The 17,589-nt window shown below is 34.2% G+C and overlaps 1 protein-coding gene across 1 annotated transcript in view; it reads right to left on the bottom strand.

Annotated features, from left to right (window-relative positions):
* The window catches only part of GSTCD (glutathione S-transferase C-terminal domain containing), a 128,586-nt gene that overhangs the window by 23,676 nt on the left and 87,321 nt on the right, over window positions 1–17,589 (bottom strand). The window contains exons 6-8 of the mRNA XM_035030216.1: window positions 6,111–6,226; window positions 5,904–5,948; window positions 3,787–3,915 (exon numbers count right to left, since the gene is read on the bottom strand). Of these exons, the coding sequence (XP_034886107.1) occupies window positions 3,787–3,915; window positions 5,904–5,948; window positions 6,111–6,226 (290 nt within the window). The remainder of the gene's footprint in view (window positions 1–3,786; window positions 3,916–5,903; window positions 5,949–6,110; window positions 6,227–17,589) is intronic.

Raw genomic sequence — 17,589 nt, 5'->3', positions numbered from 1 at the left:
AATTATCCAGCTAAAACATTTTGCTAGGCAAGCTATTTAGCACTGATACAGTTTTTGTTTTTTTAATACAGTGTGTTTTTCCATAGTCATGGTCCTTTCTGCAATATTGTTTGAGAACATGCATATTAATATACATTGTAAGTTAGGTCTTAAAAAGCATAATCTTGTAAGTTTTCACAATAATGAAAGTTATTTATCTTGCAGTAGACAAGGCATTAATGGACCTCTTTTTTTTAAAAAAAAAAAAAGCCTTAAAAACCCATCTGTGAAGAAATTTTTTGTAAGTTTCCCTTTAAAGGTTGGTAATCTATACATACTGTCTTAGTTTGGGTTGTTATTTAAAAAAAAAAAAATCACCATACTGTGGGTGGCTTGAACAGCAAACATTTATTTCTCACAGCGCTGGAGGCTGAGAAGTCTGAGATCAGGGTGCTGGCAGATCTAATGTCTAGTGAGGACCCCTTCCTGGTTTACAGATAGAGAGCTAGGAGGGGAAGCAAGCTCTCTCTTCTTACAAGGGTACCAATTCCATTTCAGAAGGGCTCCACCTTCATGACCTAATTCCCTTCCAGGGGCCCCACCTCCTAATTCCATGACATTAAGGTTTAGGAATTCAACATATGAATTTTTTGAAAGAGGACACAAACATTCAACCCATAACATATACTTAATTCTGGGTCATACAGCTACATATATTGAAACTGGGAGGAAAAAATACCTTCTTGGATGTTTCTTACTTTTGAAAACACTTTTATATTTTGCTCAGGACACTAATAGTCATTATAACCAAAATCAGAATGAGCCAATAACATAGTATTTCTATAATAACTACTTGTTTTGAAAGAAAAAAATATATTTTATATGTTCAGAATTCTTTTAGATACTTGTAATAATCCTTAGGGACTATTAGCCTTTATTGGCTAAATAAACTATCTATCTATCTCTATGAAATATTAAACACATACTATTCCTCTATCTTTATTGCTTACCTTATCATGAATATAAAAGTAACATGTTAAATTTGAGGTATTTTGAAAATATGGAAAATAATAAAGAAAAAATATTATTACAGTGTATAGAGATAGCTACCTTTAAAAAAAATCCATATTAGCATATTCCTCCCATCCTTTTTAAATGCAGAGATCACACTGCACACAGTAAAAAGAGGCCCGATTTACTGAGTACTTCCTAAACGGCAGACAACCCGCTAAGTGCTTCACATACATTATATCAATATCCTATAAGTCGGGTATGTTATGCCTAATCTGTATATGGAAAAACTGAGGATTAGTGATTTAAATAAGTTGCCCAGAGCCATACAGCTAGTAATTGGCCACACTGAGATTTTGGCACAAGGTTGCCCAATGTTAAAGTCCATATTCTTTACTATTATGTTTCTTTTCTTTACTATTATAACTAATTTTCCATGTCATTAATAAATCACTGCAAATATCATGTAAAGTAAAAAATGTATAACTCCTATATGATTAGGCTTGTCTCACGGAAGCCCTGCAGTCAATGAGTAATAATATATATTTTTTTAATTTAATTAAATGGCAAAATTTAAGAGCAAAAATGGAATATCATTGTTGTTCAAGTTAAAATGTATAGAGACTTTGAATGTTTTTATAAGCTTATTAGGCATTTGTATTTCTAAAGATACATATTTCTCAAATAAGGACAATGTAAACCAGAAACTACAAGATGATTCTTTGGAACAAACACAGTATTATTACCTCACTGATTCTGGTTATATTGGGCAGGTCCAGTAGTAGGTGGACATGTTGGAAGACCTAATTAAAAGATCTAAAAATATCTAGATTTGTTCTCTTTCCTTATTTCAGATTAAACTAGTTTAACAAAGTTAGAAAATCAATTCATTTTTGCCTGCTATGGGTTGTTGTATTAATGGAGATAAGACTAATAATTAGTATTTTAATTCTGATATATATATAAATGATTTGCTTAAAGTTCCTAAAGATAGTTGATTCTAAGACTTTAAAATTCTCTCCTTAAAATCTGGTTTACATCATTATTTTTATATCTAAAGAAAAATAGTAAAAGAAAAAGGTATTTACTAAGCAAAGATAAATGCTAACTAAACCCTTATTTGAAATATCACAAAATCACGGATTAATGCAGCTTTAATGCATTTCCAATACTTAGTTATTCTGATTTCCTCTAGCTACACTATTTTCACCATAATCTATTTAATACAAGAGCTGGAGCCTTGTATCAAACTGATGCATTCAGTTTGATTTATCTAGTGACAAATACCTCAATTATCCTCCTAGGGAAAATTATTTTTTGAGAGTAAATCTAATTTTGGTTTAATCCTCCAAGTAATTTTAATTCACTCTCTATATACTTGACAAAAGTAATTATGAAAGAAAAAAGCCATTCTGAATATACTGTTATGAAATGTAAAGAAAATATCACATCAAAAAAGACATACACATTTTCAGTTGGTGTTAGTGAATTATGACTTTGGGAGTTACAAGAATATGCCAGAATGATTTAGCACCTATAAACCACAGAAGGGTAAAGAGATGTATGGCTGAGAAGATGGGAATTTTGTGATTTGAGAGGTGAGTAAATGGGCTGCAATATCTTGCCACCTTAGTCTGCATGGTGTACTGGTAAATGGGCATTGACTTAATGGCTCATTTCTTAATGGAGAAGCTTTAAACTTTATGTCAACATTTATGTAAAATTTAAGGTGCACATAAATATACAGTTAATTTGAATTTGCTGTTTCAGATGTCTGCATTTTCCCAAATTTCCTTTTAACAGTTTACTTCTCTTCGTATAGGCTTGGCTTGAGATAACCAATGGAAACAGATTGTATTCATTTTCATTGTAAAAGATAACATAAACCCCACAAATTTCCAGTAGTCGATATTTAGGAAATGAACGTCACTGGACAAAAATCATAAGAACTACGAAAGTCTGAGATTCTGATATTGAAGAAGAGTTCCAGCTAGACCAGCCTATTATGTATGTTTTGTGAACACATACAGTTGGAAATGCAGATTAGTACAACCTTCCTAGAAAGTGATTTGGCAAATGTATCAAAATCTTAAACAATTCATAAGATATCCTTCATAGTAATAATTACACATTATAACAACATGAAAAAAAGTGATCAATGAGTAGGGGAAAGATTTATGACAATGTTAAGTTAAAGCAAGATCTATATAGTATGATGTAAACGATGTTAACATATGTGTAAATATGCATTTGTATGTGTGCATAAATATATAAAGACCAAAGGTTTTTGACACTATTCATTTCTCAGTAGTGGAAATACTGGTGATTTTTCTTTGTATTATTATGTATTTTCTATATTGAGCATATGGTCCTTTAAAAATAAGAAAAAAAATTTTAAAACAAATACAAGGAGTAACAGCAACATTTCTCTGTTTTTCTTTTCTTTCATTATCTTTCAAAATGTAAAATAAACCAAGGAAGGTCATTGTTATTAGAATTCATTCGTTCATTCAACTGAGAACTACTGTATGTCAAACATTGTTTTAGGCACTGGGCATTCTGCAAGTGAGGAAAATAAAACTCGTGTCTGGGAGAGGAACAAATGTTACCTCTATCACATAATGGTGAAGTGCTATGAATGAAATACTATTCATTAATATGATATACTTTTAGATATAGAAAACAAAAGTTATAAACTTATTTAGCAAAGAATATAAAAGTATCTCCTTTTAATTAATCTAAGGCATATAATTTTTCTTAATTAATTAAAGAAATTGAAATTGTTTGATTACTTACCCCAATATTAAACATCCCTGTAAAATACTCCATATTTGCTTGAATGAACCAAATGTTGCTTAAACCTAGTTCATCACTTCTCTTCTTAGCACGAATTAATGATAATTCCTTGTTTTCTATTAATGTAACCTAGATTTCACCCAGGAAACAATAGTACATTCAGTAACATAATTCAGATATTAGGGCAAAGTATTATTACTGTATAGCTTTAATGTAGAACATACTACACTGATCCTTATCCTGTGCCAGGAAGTATGCCAGATAATATGGTATAAAAATGAACAAGGTCCTCAAACTCTTGGAGCTTAGAGATGGAGTGATGTAAGTGCAACAGGCAATTATAATACAGTGATAAGTGTTTAATGGAAGACAATATTGTGTGTTATCAGAACACTCAGACTTGATGACTAAAGAAGGTTTTAGTCATTTAACATGGAGAATAACATATTAACCGAGGCCTAAAAAATGAATAGAAATCAGCTGGAGGAATTGAGTGTTTCAGACAGAGAAAGAAACACGTGTGAAGGCCAAAGCGTGTGTTTGAAGAACTGAGAAATTGGTATAGCTGGGTCACAGTGTGTGGTGGTGATGGTGAATGGGGGGACAGGATGTGGAGGGTAGACGTGAGGCTGCAGAGGTGATAGGAGCCAGATCGTGTGATCAAAGAAGGTTCCATTGCTGCCATATATAGTGTGGATTGGTGGGGGTGAGACAGAAGGAAGGGCAACTAGTTAGGAATCCAGGCCAACGAAGATTGGAAAGGATTACTTGTTTAGACAGAGAAAAGTGGGCAGAATTGTCACTTCCATCACTATCATTCCTAGTTCTACCCTTATTTTGTCTTTATGCTTGTGTTTACAGAAAAATTCTGTATCCCTTCGTATAAAAAACCTGTCAGAGGACACTTGGTATCAAAGGCTTTCCAGCCATTATTTTAGCCAAGATTTCCCCTTTAAAGGCTCAACATCTCTAAGTGTTCAGACTGTTGGGAAGGGGGGGGGAAAGACACCATAACCCTGACTCTGCTTCTCCAGGGTTCTACTTTATGAGCTTTCTTCCTCTAACTCCAACCACCAAGTTGTTACTTTCCTTGATTACAAAACAGACACCTGCTAGTTTCCCCCAGGATTCCTTACTTATTTTGCCCTTTATTTTCAAAGAAAGGAAAAAAATAATACACCCTTACCCCCCAGCATCCTGTTATATGTCATTCTGGCCAGTCTATGGGTTCTTCCTCATCTTTTTCTTCTATGAGGAATCACTGTAATTATTTTGCACCTTCCAGAGAGTTCACGAGCAAAGAAACTGCCTCATTTGTTTTGTATTTTTTTTTAAAGTCATCAAGTTCTAGACTTTTATGCTAAAAGATGGTCACTGTAAAGAAATGATTTCATATGGCAGAGACTAAAAATAATAAACTTCTAACAAATGGCAATGACTGCATAAATTCTGGTACATTTACTTAAAAACATACTATGTAGTTACATTTTGGTGATATTTTAATAATGATATTTAAAACTATTTGCAATAGGGAAAAACATTTATGCTACAATACTGAGTTAAAGCTGGTGACTAAAATTATATTTGCGTTTTTAGCATTTGCGGCAATAAGCATCCTCCTGGACAATGACTTAATGAGAACATGGGGAGAAAAGCATTTGACGGATGAGTGTAGTAAATTTGGAGTTTATTTTTTTCTTTAAGGAATTTTGTAATTGCTGTTACAATTTTGGTACAATGGATAAAAATGAAGATACCAAAAGAATATGCTTAACAAGTTTCAAAAGCTAGTATTTGCAGTATAAAATTATGGGGTCAATTAAACTAGTTTCACCATTAAGTATTTTATTTAACAACAGAATGGTTATTCCCTCTAAAACTTATTTTAAAATATAACGCTTTTATAAAAATTGAAAAATGTATTGTGATCCTACTTTACTTTTTTTTTTTTAAAGATTCTTAGAAGTTTAGTTCAAAGAAAAAAAAATTATCTGTGCCACATAATGTGACCTGGGTGAACAATTAATAAATTCAAAGAGCAGGGGTCAGATACAGACTCAGCGAACTGAACTGGGTAGTTTTCCAGTGTTTTCTTTTATGGGTTATTCAGATTTTACCTGGCATGATGGCAGCATGTGAGCAAGGACAATTCCAACATGGCCCTGGAAAAGGCAGAAAAAGAAACAAGTTAACTTTGGTCCCTAAAGCTTTTTTCTCATTCTGAGACAGTAGTCTTACCAAATAAAAACATGACTTTGAATGTAATACAGTAAAGTCACATAGTTGGGGAAAGGCTAAAGAGAACAAAAGGAGGGATGTAATACCCCGCCGCTGCAGAAATCCACAATTCTGTCACCAGGTTTGGCCTGATTTGCCACGACATAAACAAGGTTGTTTAACTGCTGCTGCTTCCTCAAAGCTCGATCACTGGACATTTTACCTGGGGAAGACAAGAGATGAAGACAATGAAATGTTAGGCATCGTGAGGGAGTAAGAAGGTACTCATAGAGTAGACCGCCGGCGTCCAACAAGAGGGGTAAATGTATAAATGAGTTCCAAATTCCACATCATCCACCGTGAGAGGACCAGAGAACTGAAACCCAGAAATGAACTCTCTCTATGCTTATTTTTACTTTTATTCATGTCCAACTTCTCTGTCAATATCCATTGAAAAAATGTCTTCTAGAGAGGAAACAGTAAGTGAAATATTAATGGCAGAGTCATAAAGTGTTCAATAAATGTTTACTGGATGAATAAAAATTAACAGTGACAGTTTCTTCCCTCTTTCCCTATCAGAGACAGATTGCAAAGACTACCTAATTCTAGCACATTGTTTAAATCTCCTTGGACAAAAGAGATCCATAACAAAAACATTTTCATTATTTAACCGGCACGCCCTTGAACTCTTAGTTTTTCTGGTTAGGAACGTTGGAACATAGGTGTCACATTGTCTGAAATATATCAATAGTTAGTGTATTTAGAGAGAAATTAGATTTTACCATTTTGGCTTTGAAGCTTCTTTTCCTCATGAGTCAGACACAGAAATCTAATGCAATTAGAGATTAAAGATAGGGCATTTCCAAGTATGAAATGCCTTGGGCCTAGCAGCATGAACATCTTAACTTTCCTTCAAAGCCACTAGTTAAGTCCACGAAATAACTTCAGAAGAATGAATAAAATTATTTGTTTTTACATATTTCACATGCACTTTTTGTAAGAGCAAGATTAAGAAAATATAAGGGAGCAGATCTCATTGATATAGATAAAAGGCAAACCCAGATAATCTTTAGGCTTGATCAAAAATTATTTACAGTTACCAATGTTTCCCTGATCCATTTTCACAGAAAAACAGCCTGACTTTTTTCTTTTCTTCTCTTTTCTGTTTTCCTTCTTTCTTAGGTTACTGAAATAAAAACACTGGAAACCCTTTATTTTAGGAAAAAATAGAAAATATGAATAAAAAATTTATATGAGAGAAAAAGATCCATAATCTAATAATTCAGAGCTCATATCTTTGTATATATATACTTCCAGCTGTATCCATAAATTCATAATGTTCTAGATGCATATAAAACCTTATATATCAATCTTTCCATGTCAATGCATGTTTCTATGCTATATGTTTTAATGGCTGCATAGTATTCCATTGACCATATCTACCACACTTCTATAACCAATCTATTGTAATAATGTCATCATCATCATACAGCTAAATCACTGTACACATTCTTAATTGTTTAGCATGTTCTAATGTGAATTTCAAACCTGAAGGGCATTTCAATCAATAGTTTGGTGACTTCATTTATGAAGACAGTTTCATGTAGCTAGCTTTTCATTTTTCTCTAATAATATAATTGTGAAAAATTTAAACAAAATAAATAAAAGCCCCTATCATCCTACCCTTCCTGGATTACCACTCCTAAGAAATTAGGGCAATTTTCAACACAGCAGAGTTGAAAGAATCTTACAGTGAATGTCTCTGTAACCTCCACTTAGATTCTACCACTAACAACTTACCATACTTGGTTTAGTCACACTCTGTTCATCTAACCATCTGTCTATCCATCCATTCATAAATCTGCCTTATTTTTTATGGCAATGCAGTTCTGATTTGGAAGAGGAAGAGTAACAACGGGAAGGGGAGGTGAGTGGCAAAAAAAGAAAAGTAGTTTTGAGCCAGAAAGCTAGAGTCACAAATGCTGCTGCTTAATGGAGCCACCAAGAGGCAAGAAATGAACACAAACATTTTAGCCTTCCTTTTGTGGATTTCTTAACATTGCTTAGCCAAAGGATTTTCATAAAGTCAAAAGGAATTACCTTTTGTTAAGAACACAGAGAAAAGAAAATTTATTTAATGGAACAACTAGCAGGAAGTTTTGTACCATATTTCTATTATACATTTAGAATTACCTAACTTTCTTAGGTTTGCTCCAAAAGCAAATGTTGATGAAGATCTGTTTTTCTAAGATTGCATGTTTGCATATAAAGTATTCATGCTGATATGAAGGTTGAAGGCAAAGAGGTAATTTTCAGGGTTTGCTTAAATAGACACCATTAAGTTGCACGTAATATTCACAAATCAAGCTAAAAATATAGTAGCATGATGCTCAGATGCTTTATGGAAAAGCCACCTCAAATAAAGCATTCCTCCTCCCCATTCCAGTTATATAAATATTATGAAGCTCCTGGAAACATGAACAGGATCTCAAACACATTGAACAAGGTAAGAAAGTGGTATTTTGAGATATGGTGTTAATTTAAAAATCCAGTCTACTTTCTATTTATATCCAACATTCTTCTGCCTAAGACACCACTTATAAGCATGAATTTATAATCTATTTTTAGTTTGACTAAAAATGCTGGTTCTTTAAGTGCCATCATAGAAAAAGAAACCCAAGAATCAAATGGTCAGATGTTTTAATACAAATGATCTCATTCTTTCTGTGATGTAATTCTCCCACAGTGAAGTCTTTCCCTTGTCTAATTCAAGTCAGGAGGAACCTGATTATTTAGACAACTTCAGTGTTGTTTGCATTGCCCAAAAGGAAAATACAAAGGTAAACGAACAAATTTTTAAGCAAAGGAAGAACTATGTTAGAACATCGGCATCATCTATGTTCTATAGGGCAATAGACAGTGAAATGCAGGTCCCATCCCCAGGGGTAAGGTTTTCATGCTTGGAATATCACTTGGGCACCTACTATGCTCAGTACTTGTCTATATGCTGAGGACACATCTCAAAGTGAGTAAAACATAGTTCCTGTCCTTAGGGAGCTAAGAGTATCTAAAGGAAGTTACGGGTGTTTATTATTTGCAAACGTATGTGCGCTGAAAATAAAGGACTAAATGAGACATCACAGAGGGCTTTACAGAGACTTGAGGCATTTCAGTTGAGTCTTTAAGGAGGAACAGAAACTTACCAGACAGAATGGCAAGGGAAAGTATACTAAGAAAAATATGACATATTTAGGGGAAAACCGCAATTAGCTCATGTGCTTAAAAATGAGGATCTATGAAGAAATGGTAGAACACAGGATAGATCTGAAGATACAGGCAAGACCAGATGGGAAAGAGCATTGCTTGTTATTTTGCCTCTGTGCTATAGAGAAACAAGGGCCTCATTTTAATATTTAATGTGCTTAGAGCTCCTTAGAGACAAGTTTTACTTGAATAGACAGCACAGTTACTTTTACATTATTACATATTAAAGATGTTCTCTTATAATGCTAGCCTGCATCATTTTTATTCAGGATAGAGTATATCCTCAAATCAAATCAGATTATTAGTAGATTTCTCTGGCGCATTCAACCTCAACTGATGCTAATTGTCATTACGTCATTTAATTAAGAAAATGAAATAGAATCAACTCTTTGGAACTCATTGACTCATTTTGAACCCTGGTGTTCTAGATCAAGAAAGTCCTTGGACTCCTTATTGGATATTCCTTCTCACCTTACTTCCCAGGCTCTCTTCCCTTGGTATAGCTCTGAAATGCTATGCTCACTAGGTCCTGTCTTTTGTGCCATAGCTTGTCATTGAGCATGCTTTTCCTGTGTATATAACTAAAGTCCCTTCCATATCTGCCCATTAAAATATCTCTTCTTTGCTTAAAATACCTTTAAAGGCATCTCTCTGCCTTAAGAAAATAATTTTTACTTCTTGGCAAGAAAACAAGGCCTCTACTGATCTGAGATCTGTTACTTTGGCAAACTCACCTTCTGGAACTTTCCTATATATCCTCTATATTCCAGCCTTTCTGACAATGGATAGCTCCTTGAATTTATCAAGGTCAGCGAGGTGGTGCCTTTATAAATTTGTTCCCTCTGCTTGAAACCAGTTTTCTTGCTTTAGAGAACCTCAGGAATGCTACCAGCTCTCCACTCTCCTGACTACATTTACATTTAGTATTTTGTAATAAATTTTTTAAAAAGACAAAGAAAAAGTAACTTTTTCAAAGCCTTTGGTACTACCCAAAAGAACTCATCTTTTATACTATAAAGCATTAGTATTGTTAGGTAGTGAAAAAATTTTATTATACACTTCTGGGTATTTATCTGAAGAAAATGAAAATACTAACTCAAAAAGATATCTGTACCCCTATGTACATTGCAGCTTTATTTACAATAGCCAAGATATGGAGACCACCTAAGTGTCCATCGATGGGTGATGGATAAAATGTGGTATACAGATATACAATTGAATATTATTCAGCTATACAAAAGAATGAAGTCTTGCCATGTGAGACAACATGGATGGACCTTGAGGGCGTTTGCTAAATGAAATAAGTCAGACAAGTACCATATGATCTCATTTACATGTGGAATCTAAGAGAATAGCTTGGTGGTTGCCAGAGGTGGGGGTGGGAGTGGGCAAAATGTGCAAAGGGAGTCAAAAGGTACAAAATTCCAGTTTTAAAATAAATAAGTCACGAGAATGTAATGTATAGCAGGGCAACTATAGTTAATAATACTGTATTGCATATTTGGAAGTTGCTAATAGAGTAGATCCTAGGAGTTCCCATCACAAGAAAAGAATTCTATACGTGTGGTGATGGATGTGAGTTAATTAGACTTACTGTGATCATTTCACAACATATACAAATATCAAATCATTATGTTGTATACCTGAAGCTAAAATAATGTATTTCAATTACATTTTAATTTTTTTAATGATATATAGGCACTATTAATTATATTAACTACCAAAAGAACCATTAGTTAAAACTGCTTCTGTCTTCCTGAAATAGATACAGATGATTTTTCCTGACCAAATAAACTTGGGTCCAATTAAATGGAAAGAGTGTTAGGAGCCGGATAGGCACATAACAGGTGCTTAGTAAAAGTTTAATGAATTTATTTTCTCTGCAATTAGGACAAGCTGGATTTTAAGGCCACATGCTTACTTCTACAGGTACTAAACATAAAAACAAGTTAGCTATCAATGCTATGCCTGTATTTGTTGAAACAGTAAAAGAAGTCAACTACAGAACAGTGCTTTATATGGGACTGTAAAAGTTTCTAAGAACTTTGGTGAGGGAATAAGAAAACAGCTATTTAAAGCTATATCAAAAGCTAGACAAAAATAAATTCAAAATGGATTAAAGACCTAAATGTGAGACATGAAACCATTAAAATCCTAGAGGAGAACAGAAGCAGCAACCTCTTTGACCTCAGCCATAGCAACTTCTCACTAGATAACTCTCCTAAGCAAGGGAAACAAAAGCAAATATAAGATCCTGGGACATCATCAAAATAAAAAGCTTCTGCACAGCAAAGGAAACAGTCAACAAAACTAAAAGGAACCTATGGAATGAGAGAAATTATTTGCAAATGACATATCTGATAAAGGGTTAGTATCCAAAATATATAAAGAATTTGTCAAACTCAACACCCAAGAAATAAATAATCCAGTTAAGAAATTGGCAGAAGACATGAGTAGATATTTTTCCAAAGAAATGGCTAATAGACACATGAAAAGCTCAACATCACTAATCATCAGGAAAGTACAAATCAAAACTACAATGAGATATCAGCTCAAACCTGTCAGAATAGCTAAAATCAACAACACAAGAAACAGGTGTTAGTGAGGGTGTGGAGAAAGGGAAACCCTTTTACACTGTTGGTGGGAATCCAAGCTGGTGCAGCCACTCTGGAGAACAGTAGGGAGGTTCCTCAAAATGTTAAAAATAGAACTACCCTATGATACAGCAATTGCACTATTAGGTATTTATCCAAAGAATCCAAAAATACTAATTCAAAGGGATATATGCATCCCGATGCTTACAGCAGCATTATCAGCAATAGCCAAATTATGGAAACAGCCTGCCCACATGTCCATCGGCTGATGAATGGATAAAAAAGAGGTGAGGTATATATATATACACACACACACACACACACACAGGAATATTACTCAACCATCAAAAAGAATGAAATCTTGCCATTTGCAATGATGTAGATGGAGCTAGAGAGTGTAATGCTAAGTTAACTAAGTCAGAGAAAGACAAATACCATATGATTTCACTCATGTGGAATTTAAGAAACAAAACAACTGAGCCAACTGAGCATAGGGGAAAAAAAAGAGGCAAACCAAGAAACAGACTCTTAACAATAGAGAACATACTGAGGGTTACTGCAGGGAGGTGGGTAGGGGGATGGGTTAAATAGGTGATGGGGATTAAGGAGGGCACTTGCTGGGATGAACACCGGGTGTGGTATGTAAGTGTTGAATCACTAAATTGTACACCTGAAACTAATATTATGCTGTATGTTAACTGGAATTTAAATAAAAACTTAAAAAGTTAGAAAGGCAGCAATGAAATTCCTGAAGAAATTCCTGAGTTGATGTGTAAAACTAAGCAGCAACATAAAGTTTACAGTTTAGTTTAGTGCAATTTTATTTTAAATTTTGGACATGATTTGTTGTAAATACTAAACATTTTGAATAGTCCTTTTGATTTACATTTTTCAAAGTTAGTTGCAGTCCAGCATCACTAATCCTCTTAGCCATGCTAACCTCACAGTGACAACTTTCTTGCAACAATGGATACTAATCATCTGATAACCTTTTTCCCTCTTTCCCCCACTTGTTCACACATCCCACAGTGCAGTCTATGAAATCAACAATTGTGTAACAGTGTGATGTTTATTTTCACTCTCATAATTTTGTTATTCACAGTATTAGAGCATTCAATAATTATTAACTAGAAATTCAAAATGTTAAAAGAGGCCAATCTATTCCTCTCTAAATTGAGGAATAATGACCTCACAAATAGGTTAATCAATTATTTGACCAATGAAACAACCAATGAACTTGACCTACATAGAACTGTTCTAGACAATATTAGGGACACAAAGATGTATAACACTTGGTCTCTGTCCTTCGTAAAGTTATGTCTTGTTTAATTAGTACAAAACATTTTATTTGAGCTTAGAAAGTATATTGTATTAGCCACACTGTGCAACATATTTTTAATGAAATTTTAACAGCTATAGCTTACAACAATCCATATATACTTCATCAAAGTTTCTAAAATGATTGATAACTTTCATTTATATGATGCTTTGCAATTTATTAAGCACTTGCATATTTGATATATAATCTAACCTCAAAACTCTGTCAGGTTGTCAGAGCGGATGGCATTTTCCTTATTTTACAAATGAGGACATTGAGCACTAATGAGGTTGCTCAAACTTAGCATTTGCTCAAAGACACACACCTGGTAAGTAGTAAAGCTGGGACTCTAACAAAAATTTCTATATGCCAGGTTCAGTCTTCCCACTATGACTTGCTCTCTCTTAAACAGATGATTTTGATTAATTGTGATATCAGAATTTCAGCACTGGTACTTTTTTTATGTAATGAAGTGCTTTCTAGTAGGTAAATGAGGGATTTCCCTAATAATTGCATCTTAGGGGGGAAAATATTGTTCTTCAGAAGCAGTTGTAAAAGGCATTTATTTCAGTTTTTCTTCTAAGTAAAATTTCTAAGAGCAAGCTTACCAGTAAAAAAGATCAATTTAAGTTTTGGACTCAATGTTTTGGAATATATCACCAAGGCATCATTTGGAGGTCTCATAAGTCACTCTGTTTAATGAATTGACCTTTGAGTGTCACCCTTCCCAGAAAGAAACCATGTCCTTCCTTACCTTGGGACTGTAGCAACCTTTTTGATTTTATAGAAAAGTGACATGGGGAGGTTGAGCAATCAATTTGTTGCAAAATTGGATTATCCAGGAGGAAAGAAATGAAAATAGATCGGCAAGATCTTTCCTGTTAGAGTACTGCAGATGCTGCCTAAATACAGCATGCACCTTGACCCTTCTATATCCAGTTCTAGAGCATCTTTAAAAAACTGGTAACTCAAAAATATGATGCTGGGTTGAGAGACAAAGTTGGAGAAAATATAGTCACATTATTTGTCAAATCAAAACTTCCACTTTGTTTATAGAAGGGCTTAAATACAGTAAACAGTGGAATTTTTTTTTAAGATTTTATTCATTTATTTGACAGAGAGAGAGAGAGCACAAGCAGGGGGAGGGGTAGGCAGAGGGAGAGGGAGAAGCAGGCTCCCCGCTGAGCAGGGAGCCTGACATGGGGCCCAATCCCGGGACTCTGGGATCATGACCTGAGCCAAAGGCAGACGCTTAACTGACTGAGCCATCCAGGTGCCCCAACAGTGGAAATTTTAAACCTTCTTTTAAAACCTGCTATTTTTTTCTCTAAGATGAATAAAACATTTTGATTTCAGAATACCAGATCCCTGCATTAATTGAACACATAAATTTTCATTCCATTTAAATGCTATTTACACCACACAAAGTAAACATTACCTTGCCCTGGATTTAATAAAAAAAAAAAAAAGTCATAATATCTTCCAAGTTGCCCACAAGACCAACTTGAAATGCTTTAGAACAAAAACGTTAACTCTAGAAAATAGTTTAGGTATTTAATTCTTCTCCCTCTTTCAGAGGCTTACATTAACAACAGTAAGGTTTTTTAATAGTTACATTACCTTTTGAGATCATTCAAATAATCCTCAATTTGGCTTCAAATGTGGTATGTTTCACAGTATTTAGGTTAAGTGATAATCTAGTAGCTCATAATGGTGAGTGTTAACTTTCCCAGAGTCAAGCAATTTCAAAAAACAGCTGCTTTCTGTGCATAGTATTCTAATTTCTACTATGATCTGACTTAGAGATTTTCGTTTGATTTTTTTGATTTAAAAAATGAAAATGGTGAGTATTTGTGACATGATCCTAAATTCTTTGATCATATTAGTACTATATTATGGTATTCCCATTTAGAGGTGGTTTCTATGTCTGTTCCCTTGAATCTGAGCTCTATGATTCCTTGACCAGTATAATACAGAAGCAACACTGTGTCCATTTCTGGCAGCTTCCACATTGTCTTTTGAGTCATTTGCTCTTGGAAGACAGCATCCTGCTTTAGGAAGCCAAGGCTCCCCAGCTGATGCTGTGTAAACAGACAAGCTTTCCTGCCAAGCCCTACCAAGTTACAGATTTGTGGATAAAATCAATAATTGTTATTTAAAGGCACTAAGCTTTGCAGTGATTGTTTATACAGCAATAGATGACCAGAATGACATCCTAACATTGGGCTTTTAAGAATTATCATCATTGAATAGTATTATGAAGGTACCTACCTATCCGTGAAATAGTGCTAGGTACTATGACAATAACCAAAATAAGGAATGAACACGCCAAGAAAGTGGTATTCATTACAAGTTACACTGGGACCATATAAACTCAAAGGCAGTCTTAAATTTCAATTCTACTGTTCCTTTTCTTTTTCTAATAGTCTCAGACCTTGAGAGCCTAACTTACAAGAATAGAACATTAAAGAATGTTGGGACTTCAACAGCAACGGATGGTGGAGAGAAAAAGATAGTGGGAACTAACACAGCAATAGGCATGGATAGGGATGGGGACAGTGATCCAAATTAGTATTCAAAAGGATCTCAATCTGGACAAGTATTGATATTCACATAGGTCTAGCAACAGTAGTCTTTCGCAGTGGTCCAGCCAGTAGGGTTGAGGAATAGGGAGAAATACAAAGGGCTAGAAAGAGGAAGGTCATACCATCGGGGACATGTAGGTGGTCAGGCCCTATCCCAAGTCACAAGAGATGACAGATCTAAAAGAGCTAGGCTACATTGAAACTGAGCCATTTGGGAGATCTGAGTTTACTGATATATTAGTTCAGGGCCTGGGTAGGGCAGTGGAAGTCAGGAACTGACATTTTTTTTTTCCTAAACTGGGATTTTGCATTCCCTTCCCTTTCTCTGATTTTTTTCATTATAACCTCTATAGAGTAGTTTATTAATTTAGCACATATTTTTAAAGCATTTACCAAGGTGCTAGGACACAATGGAGAACAAGGGAGATTCTTATACTCCAGTGAAAGGAGTTTGACAACAAAAAATTAAATCAAGTGATAAATGACATGGAGAAAATTAAAATAAGATATGGTTGAAATTAACTTGGTGAATATTTTAGATTGGATAGTGAGGAAAAGCCTCCCTGAGCAGGTAACAAAACTGAGATCTGAATGACAAAAAGCAGCCATAGGAAATAAGAGAAAAACACTCTATACAAAGGGAACTCTTAAAGGAGTCTTCAGGTAGAGAGTAGGCAGGGATGTTTGAGGAAGACAATTACAATTATATATATTTACTCTCATCATATACCTGTGTATATATATGTGCATATATATGTATATGTATGTGTGTGTATGGATATTCTTATTTACTGGTATTAGGACTACTGAATGAGTATAATGTAAGCATGTTTTATTTATTATTTCAGTACTTTGTCATGAGGTTGGTACTGTTACTGCAATGTCAGATGAATAAATGTGAACTAAAAGAATAAAGTAACTCATTTGGGTCACATAGTTACTCCACAGTGGAGCCAGGTTGAATTTTGCCAGTCTCTCTCCAGAACCTGTGTTTCTATCTACTACCCCAGAAATCACAAATCCTTATCAGTAAAATAGTTTTGAACAGGACCCAAATATATATAGGATTATCACATTTCTGTTAAATATTAATAAAGTTTATTGTCTGTTTTAGGAAAAAATAGAAACTTTTTCTATTTCAGTATGCATTATGCTGTCTCCCCTATGTGGTACAGATATGTTTCATCTGTATTTCTGACACCAGAGAAATTTTCATCACTAATTGAACATCGTTCTTTTATATTTTGGTAATATACTTAATCCTAATCTCAAAATCAGCATAAACGTCATGCTAAAATCAAATTTGCAGAAAAATGCCAATGCCAAATAGGAGTGCTGGACTTGAAGCAATATGTGTATAAATGGCTTCAATTTAGTAAAAAAAATAAAATAAAAAAAAGTTCTTCAGGGCTTATCTTGGTGGTTATTGTACATTCAGGGCAAGTGCTCCATGACAGAGAGAGAGAGAGAGGATGCATCTTTCTAAAAAGAAAGTTTACCCATCCCAAATTACTTCAAATTTACCTCCAGTTTCTTCTGTTCTGAGTTTCTGAAATTCTTTTTAATGACTGTCCGAACATAAGAAGCATTCCTTGAACAAGTAAGTGTCAAGAGTGCTATAATTATTTTGTTTTTTTGGTTGGTTGGTTGTCTAGTTTTGTGAATATACACTTGTGCATACCCATGTACTGTAGTTTTAAATCAGCTATTGACCATTACATTTGTACCTAAAATGAAGCTGAGCTATGAGCTGCCTGAGCTATGAAGACATAGAAGTATTAGCATTTATTAAACTTTGGTTGTGGAACACTGGTCCCTCAAGATA

This window comes from Mirounga leonina, unplaced genomic scaffold (assembly GCF_011800145.1).
Source record: "Mirounga leonina isolate KUSES-001 unplaced genomic scaffold, KU_Mleo_1.0 Mir_357, whole genome shotgun sequence".
In the NCBI taxonomy this organism is placed as follows: domain Eukaryota; kingdom Metazoa; phylum Chordata; class Mammalia; order Carnivora; family Phocidae; genus Mirounga; species Mirounga leonina.
Note: the sequence above shows the minus strand (reverse complement) of the source record. Positions and strands in the feature narration are given on the sequence as shown.